This window comes from Mastomys coucha, unplaced genomic scaffold (genome assembly GCF_008632895.1).
Source record: "Mastomys coucha isolate ucsf_1 unplaced genomic scaffold, UCSF_Mcou_1 pScaffold22, whole genome shotgun sequence".
NCBI lineage: Eukaryota > Metazoa > Chordata > Mammalia > Rodentia > Muridae > Mastomys > Mastomys coucha.
The window spans coordinates 240,781,248-240,796,757 of record NW_022196905.1 but is presented as its reverse complement, the minus strand read 5'-3'; the positions used below and the strand labels follow the sequence as shown (position 1 = coordinate 240,796,757).

Here is a 15,510-nt window from a genome sequence, read left to right as displayed (position 1 = left end):
GCTTAATACATTAGTGAATCTTCCTTTACTACCTCCTACCTCACCACAACAATTATTGTTTAGTATTATTAATTTCAATCTTTTAGATACTTCATTCATATGTGACCATGTGGAATTTCTCTTCTCTTGATTGTCTTATTTAATTCTACCTATTATCTTGAAGGTTATTCCTGTTGCATACTATGCAGTAAGATCTCAAAATTCACCTAAGAACAAAGGGATGGACATTTGTTGATGTGGATATATGAGCCAAAAATATGAACAGAAGAAAAACATTTATAGTGGGTAGCAATGAAGAGCTCAGTTCATCCTGTATCATACAAAGTGCCATTCAGTAGCATCTTGCAAAGATTCAGCCACAGAGCCAGCTACAGGGTGGAGGGAATGGAAGGATGCTGTGGCATTGGTGTGTGCATCTGGAGTAGGGGGTGGATGGTGGTGGTAAATCTATAAACACTCTTAAGATCCCTAGAGTCTTTGATATGGTTTGGTACTCACTTGAGGGATGGTGCATGGACACAGCAGACATATATAGACACAAACAGGACACAATTTCCTTTTTCTCTTCTATCTTCTCTATGAGACACAAGTGGGACCCTAAGCTATAGGCAGACTCCATTTGTTGCTTAAGCAGACCTCAAACTCAAACATTTAAACTGCTGTTCTCAGTAAGGACTGTGGTCACAGCAAGGACCAGATAGTTGGTTTGCCAGGAAACATGGCATGAATCTGGGATATAGGAAGCACAGTTACAGGGGAGAGATGGAGTGAAGAGCAATAGTCTGTCTTCCATTTCTATCAGGAAAGCTTATACCTTTGTTTTCTGAATCTGACTCCTTTCTGGTGTCTCATGTAATCTTGAATGTATCTTTACTTTTCCAAATGCTAATGTTTGATAGAGATTTAACCAGCTGGCTCACTCTCAGCCCACCCATTGTTTTCTCAGGGTGAATATTTTTTAAGTCATCTAATTTCCAGGTACTGACTTCTTCCCTCTGAGAGTATTCTCTAGTTTAGACTAGGGTAGGGGACTTTAAAACCTGGAGACATCTGACAGAATCCAGGAGGAGAAGAGGTGAAAGATACCTTGATGTTACACATGGTCACAATTACAAATACAATTGTAATGTTTAGGTTGAAAAGCAGTTGGAACCTCTCACACATGAGACCTAAAATGTCTCAGTGGTCTACAGGTTAGACCGTCTTCACAGGCAAAGATGTGCATGTCTAGCATGGACCCTTTACCAGGAAGGCAGCCATTCCTGATAGGCAGAACTCATGATTTATTGATCTTTCACAATCTGTTCCCCGTTTGACTGTGGTGGTTGTGTGTGATGGTTGCAGAGCTTTCCTTTAGGAGGTATTGCCAAAGGGCATTTTCTAACCAGTGGTGCCATGGATTGCAAATTTATCGTTTCAGAAAAAATCTCTTTCGAAGATGTAATTGGCCAGTAGGCTGCAAGACCTCAAACCAAAGGCCAAAACCATGTCTGGCCTCATTTGTTTCTCCTGGGGAGACATTGTTCTGCTAACACCACTTAACTCTTCTTTCGTGAACAGCATACCCAGTCTCTTTGACAGTGATTAGCTCATGACATCTCACAGAACTGTTTCCTGTTGGGTGGGCTCCATTTGCTGGAAGGTACTTACCACCATCTGGCTGCCTTCCTACAGTTCCTTGCACTGCTTGGATTTGTTGCTTATTAACACATTCTTAGGAGGCTTAGGCAGTGAGGGATACCCAGCAAAATTTTATTCTAATGTAAAAAAAGAAGTATATGGTCCTGGAAACGAGTCTTAAAAAAAATCAGGATTTATTCATTTTGAAACTGTTTCAAGGAGTGAGTTAGAATGAAAAACATCTGTGGTGTTCTGGGGGATTCTTTTAAGCAAGGACAGGCATTGTTTGAGGTAGAGAATGTGAAGTCCCATTGGAGAACATCTATTCTCTAAGAATTCCAGGAACACATAAGCTCCTTGACCACAAGAAATACATTTCACTACAATTTTCCATTCTACGGTCTCAAAAATTCCATTCTCCACCTATATTCTTCAGTGTTTGTACTGTAGCAAAAGAGAGGGTTGAGTTTTGAGTTCATCCTAGAGACAAACTTCAGGAGAACTACAGTGAATTATATCTTTGCAAAACACAATAGGGTAGATAAGAGGTTAGGAGTGGGCCATGGATAGCTTCAAAAGCTATTTTGAGAACCACAAAGCCAACTGATAACAAATTCATGAGTTCCCTATCCTTTTTTCTTATCTGGATAATAGATGTAAACGTACTATCAGGATAAAGATACTATAGAGAAACTGATGATCAAGAATGGAAGTAAAACGCGTGCCATGGTACCTGTTGCTCCATAGAAGATATGCAGTAAAAAGAAGCTGATTAGGAGACAATATACTATCAGGCTATTCTGTAACCAGAATTCTGTAACCAAAAGTGTGGTTCATAATGGCCACACTTTTGGTTTTGAGTAATAGGTGTTCTGAGTATATAGAAAGCAAAACGTGAAAGAATAAATAGCAAGTAGCAGATAGAGAAAAACACCGGACTGCTAGCAAACCAATTGAACTCATAGAGAGTCCAGCAGTGACTGGGGTAGTCGGATTGAAAGAGCAAGTAATTAAACTATCAAATTGGGAGCTTTCAGAGAGCAGCTGGGAAATTTAAGGCAACCAGGAATAGCTTCTGCAGAGCTTTTCTCTCATGGTTGAGCTTCTGTTCAGAACACTTTGTGAGCATAGGAGGAGGAGAATATGGAGAGAGTAAATGATTAAAATTCCCTATATAAATATATAAGCCATTGAACAATAAAAATCATTTAATTGAAAGTGCAATTCTGGGAGCTAAAAATATTCTTAAAAGGTCACAAAAAGCATTTAAATACACAAGGTCTCAACAGATCTTGTGGTAGAGGATATACTTACATATTAATGAAGCCCAGTGAATTAGATTAATATAAAGAAAACTACATAAGACACATTATAGCTAAATTATTAAAAGCTAAAATTAAATGTCACATCCAGAGAAATAGAAATTAAATGATGTACAGCAGCTCATGAGAAAAATTTGAGCCCAAGAACAGCAGACTAATATCCTTAAAGACTTGAACGTTAAGAGCAGAAGAGCTGCCAATTCAGAATTTTATATTCAGAGAAAATATTCTCCTTAAATAAAGATGAAATAAATATATTTTCAGTTAATGGAAGCTGAGAAGATACATTCCTAGCCAACATCGTAATATAAAAAGTATAAGGGAATTTAGGCTGATGGATGTGAACCAACTGGAAATCTGGGTGTGTCAAGAAGAAAGTAAGATCATGAAAAGGGGTGTACTGCATGGGCAAATGAGAAGACATCACTGGCAATTTTTATAAGATACTAATATCATTTAACATGAAACTCATAATCTAGCTAGTTAATATTATATGTAAATGTAATAAAAGTAATGCTTATTGTGAAAAAGTTAATGATCAAGGGATAAAAAAAAAAACAATGTATTCAAGAGTTCTAAACTTTTCATAATAAAGTTAGGGAAGATTGTTTAGCTCCCAGTAGACCTCTGGGTATAGGTCAAAGAAAAAAAAAAGCCAATTCACAACATTGTCACACAATGGCCCTTCCATAATGGAAATATGTGCATCTGGCCAAGGAACATTCCATGGGAAACTACATGAACCAGAATGTGTGGAGTCGAGGCAGGACTGGGTAGAGTGCAGTGTTGCATAATGTTTGCATTATATTCATTAAAAATGATAATGTGTTAGATACAAGAACAAGACAAATATAAGCATTAACAAGAAGGAATGTGTGCACGTGCATGCACTCACACACAAACATACACACACATATGCACACACACACACATAAACACTCACACACATATACTCCCCTCATCTGTCTAAGATAGCTTATACAAGCTTCCCATCAGCTTTGCCCCCTTTCCTCTGGATTGCTCCACAGTCTTATCCCATATTGTGGAAAAATTAAATGGTCCAAAATTTCCTCAGAGGACCTTGTGATCTGGGTTTGCATAGAGTCTGTGACTCATATGTAGCAGCTTTCCTGCTGGAATCATACCTCCATCCTGTGTGCCCACACAGCATCTTATGTGGAGGAACTGAGGTCAGCTCCCTCTCACGGGATGACATTAAGCATCCTGGGTCCGGGACAGACAGGCAGTAAGTGTGTAGGTATAAATGGAACCTATCTGCAGCACTGGGGGTATTTTATATTCTTATCTTAGAAAATGAGAAAATCACACGTCTGTCCTGTAACAATAAAGGATAATTTATTCTTATCTACAATCCACAATGCTGAAGGAGAAAAGTCAAAGCCTTTAAAATTAGCTGAAGAAGTCTTAGCATGTTTTTCACCCGTATTCTCGCCTACATAACCCACATTATACTTTTGTAAAAGCTTCCTCTTCTATTATCTTACCCGAACCTGAATTTAACTAGGGAGGGTGGGAGGTCAGACAACACCCATCTTGTTCCTCATATGAGAAAAGAGACCCAGTGGAGGGAGGTTCTTTGACAGTTGTGACTGTGGCCACCAGCTCCTGAGTAGAGGCATCTTCCTTACTCCAGAAGACTATGGGTATTGAAGCAAGAATTTCTTAACCTGCTGAGAAGGTGAGCCTGCTAGGTTTTCAAGATATCACACATGCTTTCTCTTTGCTTTGTTACTTATAATAAAGCAGAGCTGGTTTTCAATGAAAAATTTTATTGAATGTAGCCTTCCGAACTCTGTGAAATGCAGCCAGTCAGCTGAGGCATCCGCAGGCATTGTCACCCTTTCTACCTAGATTTTTCTGATGATTACTTTTAGGGAGGCACCTAAGCTACAAAGCCCTTCATTTCACAGACATGAAGATGGGGGTGAGGACATGACAAAGAGAGGTAGTTGTAGATCTTAGGTGCCCAATACATGATCATTTGCATAACTTCATTTATCACACAAACATTACCTGCTTCAGAGGTTAATTTTTACATCTAAGACAATGAGTGACTAATAAAGCATTTTACAAGGACTTAAATAACCTCTCAAAATGGCTAATCAAAGTGATTTAGATGGAACTAGTGCATTAAGACACTTGATACTAAAGCTTAGCTTAAGATAATTTTAAGAGCTATAGACAATGGGATTCCCTTAGAACCTCGAAAATACTATATTCTGGGGATACTTTATCTCTGTTTGATTTGGGGTATGGTAAGGAATTTTGTAAGTTCCGCAGGTGATTCAGTTGTTCAGCCAGGGTAAGAGTAGATAGCTTTTTTATTCAATTCCATGAGGTAAAATCAATTTGTTCTATGGTCCTTTGTATACAATAGCAAGGAATGTAATGAGGAGTTGATCACCATCTAAAATTTTGGAGAATTTAATGTATCATACATTATCTTCTGTAGAGGCAGAAAATTGCCCAACTATCCTAATTTGTTAATCAACAATGTGATCCAAAGGGAAGGAAATTGTCATTTGTACCTAAAGAAAATGAAAGAGGAAATGTTTCTTTATTATGGCAATAATCAATTAAAAATAAGGCATATGATTTTTAATTTTAAAAATCATATGCCTTATTTTTAATTTATTTTTGCCAGAAATGTTTGTGGAACAACAGATTATTCTTCTATGTAAGTCAAAATCACACTACTAATTCTCAGTAGGATTAACCTAGGATTATAGAAACTGTAATTAAATGAACCATCTATCTGTGACCCAAAAAGGACACTTGACATTACCTCGGAAACTCCAGCCTGTCTAGGGTGGTAGGCTCATGCTTTAGTAAGTACTAGGAGGCATGGGTGAGTTTGCTGTATCCAAATACTTTTCTTTCGTCATGACTTCAAAAACATCCCATTCTTTCTGATAAATGGCATTAATTTACTGAAGGAAAAAAGAGAGTGTTTTAAAGGTTGGATTTATTGAAACAACAGTGAGATAATTATGAAGCTTTCTAAAAATAAATGGGTGAGCCATCCTTTGTAATATACACAGGCATATAAAAGAGGCATTTAAGTATGTCCCATGGTTTATTTAGACTGCACTGAGCCAGATGGGGTGGTCCAGACAGAACATTAAGAACTAGACCTCTGAAGCAGCCCACCCACACTCTGGTGAAAATCAGGCTTCTGGTAATTGGAAGCAGCTTGACTCTGCATTCCTCATTCCTTTGGTTGAGCTTAAGTGATGCCTGTGGATCCTGGTGGCTAAGACCATGGATTATACTTCTCTGACAGAAGATCTGGTACTGGGCTCTGGTGACTCCAGGCACTCTCTTCTCTGGTTGTAGTGATCAGTTTGCAAGATTTCATCAAGCCTTCATCAAGGATGAAGCCCAACTTCAGACAAGACTTTCTCTCGCTCTTTATCTAGCAGAAAACAGACTGACAGTAGCTCTAGTACTCTGAGGTAGTAGGGCAAATGTACAGATCAGTATCCCTTATCTGTTCCACCTCTGACTCTTTAAAGTGCACTCTTAGGTTACATAGGAATTTATTTCCCTTCATGAATCTGAGGCTTTTGTTTCCATAGATATGACTTGAACTGAAAATTATGTTCAAGACATGAGACATCTATGCTATGAAAATTATCTTTCACTTCCTGATATTTTCTTTCTCTCTCTATGGAGTAGGGTGAGGGTTGTCATAAAAATATGGCTACTCTCAGCTGTGACTTAAGTATAAAATATACACTGAGCCCAAAACAGAACATTAAAACAAAACAGAAGTAAAGTAAGATAGTTTATATATTGAGTAAATGCTATATTTATCTGATGGAGACATGACTACGTGGTAAAATATGTGGTTAAAATCAATAGATGTTTTATAGCTTTATAAAATTTCTTTCTGAAAATTTACCATTCTCCAGATTTCAATAAGTTCTATGTTAGTGAGTTGTAATGGACTTCTATACAAGCAGGCCTACTAGCTGACCTTAGACCATTACCAAGGTTTGAAAACTCACAATCCAGTAATGGCTGCCTTAGCACTGAACTACAGTCTCATATGGACAGAGAGACATTTAATGATATAGTTGGAGAAACTTGGTCCCAAGGAGGAAGTACTTTGTCTAAATTGCACAGATATGTACTAATTAAGCTTATGCTACAGCATACACATCTTCCCTTATGGTATAGAGATCTTTGGGCCAATGGTCTTGGAAATTCAGAGATTAAAAAAGCCCGGCATTTTATACAATTGCACTAATGATTTTCACAGTGACAATATTTCACAGTTGGTCAGAAAAAGAACTGCCAACTGATTTCTTTAAGATTATCATAAATTTCTATATTTGCTGTTTGGGTGATAAAAGAAAGTTCCCAGGCTAGCTCATGCACACTAGGTATACTGTCATAGGTAGGGTACTGACCAGTGGCTTGGGGCCCATGATGACAGTAACAGAAGGACAGTCACCTAGGTCTTCAGAAAAATGATATCAAATGTTCTGACATGTGCATGGTCTGGGGAGAGATGCTATACTTTCCCTTTTGCTTCTAACTAGTTTGGTTGTGGTCTTGATTTTATTGAAATCTGAACAATTGGCTATCACTTTGTGGATACTCTATCCTTTAAGTTCCTGCTAACCTGACTGTGCAAGGCCTTTTACCAGTTACAAATATTTTCTGTTGCTTTTCATTTAAGTTCTTGGAAGATTTGTTTCCCCTAGCCAATCATTTGAATACAGGTAACACTGGCTGTAATGATTAATGGTTGGCTTATAGTTTACTTGTCAGGACAGCAGAAGAGGTTTAATCAGCCATAGCTCAGAGAAGGAGTAGGCAAGACATTGGAGGCTGTCAATGAGACTGTTTGCTTGGAAGAGACCAGCGATGGCAGATACTACAAGAATAATCAATGTGTTACAAGTTCATCTGCCAAGCTGATTCTGATCATTATTGCTCTGTGCTTTGTATGTAGCGTTGTTAGTTCCAGTCCTTCATTTATGACTTATACCATATCCTATCACTGTCTAAGCATCTAAAGTACACTGATACCTATGTAATCCCCAAGGCCCATCCAGGCTTGACCCTGAATGAATCAAGGAGAAAATAAGGATAAAGAACACTTTTTATATATTTACTGTTTGGGCACAGAGGGAGGTTTGACTGTATGCCTTTCAAATTATAAATGATGTCACAGTAAGCTAAGCATCTTATCATTGCCACTTCGTGCATGTCTTCCCTCAGGTAGTTTTATTCAGGCACAAGAAAAGTTGGAAGTGGAATCTAATTTTTTTCACACATTTGTATGGAACATTTATTCACAGTTGGAGCTGACATTGCTCCCAATGTTGTTTCGGGTATGTGTTGATATATATTATTCATATCAATGACTAACATTTAGAAATATTAGAGTGAGAAAAGCTGTCTCAAGATTTGAGTGGAGCATGAATAATAGAAGATGTTCTTTGCACTCGTTGGATATAACTATCTTATTGCTCAAACATGATTGAATTATTGTGAGACATGAGGTCTTAGCTTGGATTCCTATGATCATGGGACCCATAAGTACCACTTATATTAAGCTATGCTGAAATGCAATGAAATGCTGCATAGCAAGCTCTAGACTGCTGGCCAGAGGGCTTGGAAGGGATTAGCTATTACAACCATTACTACTACTACTACTACTACTACTAATACTACTACTACTACTACTAGTACTGCTATAGTTTATGAAATACACAAGGGATTTAATTAGATTGTTGACCAAGCTTTGCACAACTCACAGGTTATTATTGAATGTCATTCCTATTTCCAAAACTGTGCGTGGAAGCAAAAAGTGACATTTATCTTTGAGCCCCTGAAGAAATTCTATTCAAGTTTAGAAATATCTTCACTGTTATTTCTTTGCTAATACACACTATAATATTTGAGTCTGGCATTTGAGAATGGAGCGATATATATCTTGATATTTTGTGTAGTGCCCACTGTAGATTCTGCACCCAAGAAGAAGTGATTTCCAAACTTAAGTCTTGCACCAAATGCAGAAATCTGAGATAGAGAATTATGTTTCAACAATTCTTGTAATACTTCCTCTCTCCCTCCTCTATGATTTTCACAGACAAGGCATAATTCCTGTGATTTGATTTGAAAGAGGGAACAGCTCTGCGCTGAGTGATGAGATCTGAGCGCAGAATAAAATATTCTTGAATTAATTTGCATAATAGAATCCGATTGGTTACAAAGCTGTGTTTGTTGAAGGGGAGACCAGAGTCCCTTTGCTCACCCACAAGGGAACCTTGCAGATACAAAAATAGGATTTTGAGCTCTGGTGGGAACCTTGATAATATACTTAGCGTAATGATAACCTGTCTTTAGCTGTAAATTAGCTAGCTAGAAATAAAAAGAATGGGTCAGTGTGTCTGCTCCTTCCAGCTCTGTAGGGAGGAGAAAGCTGAAAACCAAATCCGCTTGCTTCTTGCTAACCGTTTTTGTCTTTCATTTCCTACCCGATACAATTTCCAGCAGGAGTCCAAATATACTTAAACACCCATATATGTCATTTTCTTTTACGGAGACAAAAGCAGGCACAGCAGGAGCGTTTTATGCTCAAGGCACAGCCACTTACAATGGACTCTCTGCTCTCCAGATAGAGGGGTGAGCCTTCCACTTATAACTGGTGATTTTGCAAATCCATTTTCCTGTCATGCTATTACTCCTGTGACTTTCAACAACATTTATTTTTCCCTCCAAGCAATGTGCTCTCATAGTAAAGTTAAGTCTTACATGTGTTAGTGGAACCCCGATGCTTAGGCATCCTGGCAAGCTGCTGGGAAGTACTTTAATGGAAAGATTGCTCAAGAAGTGCCTTGGGGTTCTTTATTAATACTAATTAGAACATTGATAGATTTCTCTAATTATTACCCACATCAAGTACTCCTTAGGAGGGCAGCCTCCTATTAATTTCTTGTGTGAGATTCGTGCTAAATTTCTACTGTATTTAACAATCCACTCGTGAGAAGTTCCAGGTCTTTCTTACACACACACACAAAAACAAAATCACAGAACTAGATAAACAAAACTCCCTGAATACATCCTTTAAAGCCTACTTTTAGAAATTCTGAAATAGAAAATTAAGGATAAGAAAACAAAGATTAGTTATTATGCTTATAATTGTTACGCTTGATATTGATAATTTAGAATCTTGTGTCCATCTTCATTTTGATGTCTTCTATGAAATGTTTCCTCTTTTACTTTATGTTCTGACAATCTTTTTTAATTTATCATGTATGTACTCACTTCAGGTTTCCCAGTCTTGAATTAATATCATGAATAGGTAATTTATGTAGATAAAGAGGCATCTCTCTGTGTTTGGTCTTTCACCTTCTCTTATTGATGCAGGATCAGGTAGAACTGTAGGAAGTAAAATCCAGATCTGGGATCTGTCATCTTACAGGGTTCAATCACATCTTTCCCCCTGGCATTCTCTGAAACTTTGGAAAAATTACTTTTTTCTGTGTGCTTTACTCCTTTTCATATGTAACGAAATCACAATACCATTGCCGTTTGTATGGTTCTGTGGCTTAAGTCCTGGACAGTCCATCTAAGGAGGTTTAGCAGATGATACGAAAAACAGTAGCTTTTCTCGTTAATCACAGTCTTGTTCTTGCTATATAGCCAACTCCAGACAATGTGAACTAACATTCTCCAATTTGATAGGTCTTAGATAATCTTTTTCATTTCTTTATGCAGTTTAAAAACAAACAAAAGGGGGCTGAAGAGATGGGCCAGCAATTAAGGACCTCTTCCAGAGGTCCGGAGTTTAGTTCCCAGCATCTACACGGTGGCTTATAACCATCTGTAATAGGATTTGATTCTTTGTTCAGGTGTGTGTGAAGACAGAACACTCATATAAAATAAATAAATAAATAAGTAAACAAAAAAGATAAAGGGAAGAGAAGTTTTTTGTTTTTGTTTTCTTCAAAGTAGACATCAGAGTTAGATGGTCTAGGCTCAAATAAATCTAGCTATCAGCATAACATTATAGTAGCACAAATTATATTTAATTTGTCTTGACCTCAATATTAGTATCCTTTTAACAGAATATTCACAGTTCCAATTAATAAGGTTGGCATATTAATCAATAAATGACTTAATCATTATGAAGTTTTTAGAATGATGGCTAATAAAAGCTAATTTTATCAATAGGTTTTTTTTTTTACTCTAAAGTGAATAATTGACTTAAAATTTAAGTTCTATAAATCAAGGATTAATTATCAAGATGGCTAATATATTGAATTATAATATATTATATTTGGTCATGAGACCAATTAGTTACTTTTATGTGTTTAGTTTTGCTATTGTTTCCAAGAGAGAATTTATAATGTTATCTTATTAATAAAAAGAGTAAAGTTCATTGTTTATTGGTCACATTGGAACTCTTACTCATTAGTATGGAACTAGAGGTTTTTTTGTATATGTATATAGAAAGCAGAAAAGTTGTCATGTAGTTTCAGCACTTTAGTGTCAGAAATAATTGTGCTTTACAGCAGCATGACAGCCAGAAAAAAAAAGGTGTAGAAATTTCAACTTTAATTAAACCCTTTCTTCCAAATACACTTCACAGTTTATATGTAGGAATAATTTATCACCTTTTGAATGAACACTTAATACTTGGCATGATACAAAATGGGCAGGGACCTTACACCATATGTTCTCTCCTTCCTCTTCTTCTAGAATTTCCAAAGAGGCAGAATTAAGTATGAAGTTCAAGGGTGTGCTTGCTCTCACACACTGAGTTGTTATAAATGGCTCCTTTGAACTCAGGTACCAGAAATGTATAGTAAATACAGCTAATTAAGAAGCTACCAGTCAAAGCCATAGCATCTGAAGCAGAAGAGGCAATCCCCACAATCATTCATCAAAACCCTCATCACATAGAAGATGAACGCCACTGACAGAAAATTTTATTCAGGACTTTCCCAAATTAGGAGGCAGAGGGGAACTTCAGAGCTTCAGGTACAAGTCCATGTTGGGGCCTTGTTTCTTCAGTTAAGTGAGACTTCTCTCTGTTGCTTCCTATGGCCTCACTTTAAGATCTTTTCCTGTTGCAGACCTCTCTGCTTTTTCCACATAGTGCCCTGGACTTGCCTCAAGCAGCACTTTGTGGATCGTTGAAATGATGCTTGTCTGGGCAACAGAGATTGCTCAGTGGTCAAGAACATTTGCTGATCTCGCAGAGAACCTGAGTTGGGTTCTCTTCACTCATGTCCAGCAGGTCCCAACCATCTAGAGCTCCTCAGTGGATCTGATAGCTTCTGGCCTTGTAAGCATCTGAATTCACGTACAACAAGAGCAACTTTCCCTCATGCCCCCCACAAACACACACACATCCACTCACACACAGAGAGATTCTCACACACACAGAATGTCTGTGTTAAAATATAAATTTCTTTAAATGATGACTGCTGTTGAGGAGTAAGGTTGGTGTGACAACGAGACCTCTTTAACCTTCATTCCTACATACTGCATTTTACACATTCCAATGCATCTGTAAACAACAAACACTAAAGGCTTCAACTCCCGTTTCTTGAGAAGAGATTGGAGTAACCCTATGTAGAAGTTCTATTTGGACGATAGCAGACACCTTTAATGTTGTATCTGCAGTGTGTCCAAATATTATCTTGGGATTTGCTGTGTGAATAAGAAGTCTACTAGGCTTCCTATGCCCAATGGCTACAGTGTATCCTATACCTCTTCTTCCATTTTCTCTGAGCACTTCTCTGCCCTCTTTTTGTCATCTCCACTTTCAAGGCACAGGTATACAATCTGGTGAGCAGTAGTGACAGGCTTGTGTTATGCCACCCTGGGAAAATTAGGAGGAATCTCATGTCCTCACTCTTGTGTTTACCCAAGGTAATGAGTTAATAGAGAATGAGTGCTTTTGAGAACACCTGGACTCTGGATACCACGAAGAAGAAGCAGATACTTCTACATAAGGAAAGATGAATTTTAAGTGGGGGGAATAAGCGAAGAATCTTATACAAGGCAAAATTTATTTTCAGTATCAGAACACTGAAATTCAAGAAGTCTGGGAACTTGAGGGACTCTTGGTCAGATAAATACAAGGAATTTGGGAACGTAAACTATGCCATCTTACTGCTGATGAAGAGGAGCATGCTGGTTGGGTTTGAGGAAGCAGTATGCAGCCTGTGACAGGTTTACTGTTCAATTTTTCTTCTTGTGATTGGAGTGAAGCTGGAAAGCATACTATGAAAAGATAAAAGACCTTAAAGGAACAAATTGATGCTGTAGCTTTAATTGACTTCAATAGCATTAATAGATCTTCCAGTGAGTCAATGAGAATTTGACCTATTAGTTGACACTGTAATGTTAATTGATCAGCATAATTTAATTAATTGATTAACAAAGATCAATGAAGACTTGACCTTTTACATTGCTTTCTCTGTAAATACAGCACCTTGCTAGGTTGGACTTTCACTATGAAAGTCAGATTAGATCAAAGTAGCCTCAGACTTCTTAAAATTGGTGTGATCCTTCTGTGCCTGTCTACAGAGTTCTGGACTGCATACCTGTACCCCTCCAACCCCCACAACTTGGTCATTCACTTCTTCATTGATTATTTTTATTCCCATCATCATTTCTTGAGGTCTGCCTTGCCCTCCCCATTTCAACACACAGTCTGTGACATAAGATTCCTTTTATTTTCCATTTGTGTTAAAGACTTGGTTTATGCTGTGGTTGGTCAACTATAATGGTTGGGGAAATTCTGGTGTTTTTCTCATGGTATCCTATTTTCTCCATTTTTTAATATAGGAGCTTTTGCTTTAGTATTCAACTCAGGCACCACATCCTTTAAGCATCCTCTCTTTACCGTGCTGGCATCTGGCATCCTTACTATGGATGCTGTGTTGCACTCCTAGGCTTAATTCCCTAGTTTCTTTAATCCATGAACATAACCAAGCACGCTTATGATCAATGAATTAGAGAGAGTTTCTGTGTTCTAGACATTGTGTAAGTGGCTTTATATTCACTTTTCACTTGATCTTTGCAGCAACCATTCAATAAATATTATTCTTATCCACATTTCTGAAATGAGCAAGTTGGGTTCCAAGAAAGCTGTCAGCTTTCCCAAAGCTGGCAAAATGGTAAACTGACATTCAAACCAACACATTTGCTAAATGGAAGTGAAACAATAGGTGGATAAAGGCTGCAGCTAATCTCATCTCTCTCTGCTTCCAGAAGCTGACTGGGGAAGTGAACAACCCTGGCGTGATGTCCTTAGTGAGTGAAGATATTCCATCCCAGAGGAGGTCTACTTGACACATCTGGGAGGCCACTATCTGAAAGACAGCCACTCTGTTGGTGTAGGGAGTGACAACTGCATTCTCCTGTGCCTACTGCATAACCAAAAATGAAGGAGAACTACGGTTTACAAGCTGCCCTGGTGTGCCTGAGCATGATATACCACAGCCAGGCATTTGCCCTGGAGCGACGAAGCCACCTGCGTCCCTCATTCCATGGACACCATGAGAAGGGCAAGGAGGGACAGGTGCTGCAACGCTCCAAGAGAGGTTGGGTCTGGAACCAGTTCTTTGTGATAGAAGAGTACACCGGGCCCGACCCTGTGCTGGTGGGCAGGGTAAGGCTACTTACATTCAATGTTGATGTGTCTATATGTGCACATTATCAGCTCAGTAGGACATGACCAAGTCAAAACCAACCAACCAACCAAACAAACAAACAAACAAAAAGAAAACAAGACATAACAATGGTAGACAAACTAATACACAGACAGAAGCAAGATACAATAAAGCCAAAACAATGAAACAAAAAGCAAGATAGCACAAAGTGATCTACTATCATTAAAAAGAGAATCACATTATGCATATACCCGTCCAGTCCTTTCCTCTTCGTTTATAGACTTAACCACACTGAGAATGCTTCTAAAGTCTAATTAGAGGATAAGGACTCTGTTTCGACTAATCGCCTTGTGGTCTATTAAAAGAAATACGTCCTTAATTTATTGAACCATTCTTCAACTGGAGGAATTTCTCTTATTATATATATCCTAACCCCAACTTGCCTGTCCCCGCTTTTATATTCCCATGTCTCCCTGGTCCCTTTCACACCACTTTTCTTTGCTATTTTACTCATGCCTGTCTCTTTCATCAGATTTCGTTCTACTTTGTGTGAGGAATTAGATTAGCCTTGAATCCTCAGGTCTTGGCACTAACACCACATCCAAGGAAATGAGTGAATGTGTTTCTTTAGGCTAGGAATCATATTATCCATTTTGCCATTAGGTATGGTTATGCAACCCCATCAAAAATATAAATGTGGAGAGGGCAAAACACATTTGGCAAACTGACTTCTTGCTACTTATTAGGATAAAATATGTGACTGTCTTTTAGGTAATATTGATATTGGTTGTCAAGAGACAGTTATTTAAATATGTACAAGTTGAAGATATATTGTGTGGAAATGGTAGACAGACAAGAAATCAGGTTGAAGCAATACCTGACTCCAAGTAAGAAAAAAA

The 15,510-nt window shown here is 38.0% G+C and overlaps 1 protein-coding gene across 3 annotated transcripts in view; it reads left to right on the top strand.

The window, feature by feature from the left end:
• The window catches only part of Cdh11 (cadherin 11), a 155,312-nt gene that overhangs the window by 88,671 nt on the left and 51,131 nt on the right, over window positions 1–15,510 (top strand). For all 3 annotated transcript variants that reach the window (XM_031341050.1, XM_031341048.1, XM_031341049.1), the window contains one exon: window positions 14,211–14,610. In XM_031341050.1, the coding sequence (XP_031196910.1) occupies window positions 14,383–14,610 (228 nt within the window). In that variant the 5' untranslated portion in view covers window positions 14,211–14,382. The remainder of the gene's footprint in view (window positions 1–14,210; window positions 14,611–15,510) is intronic.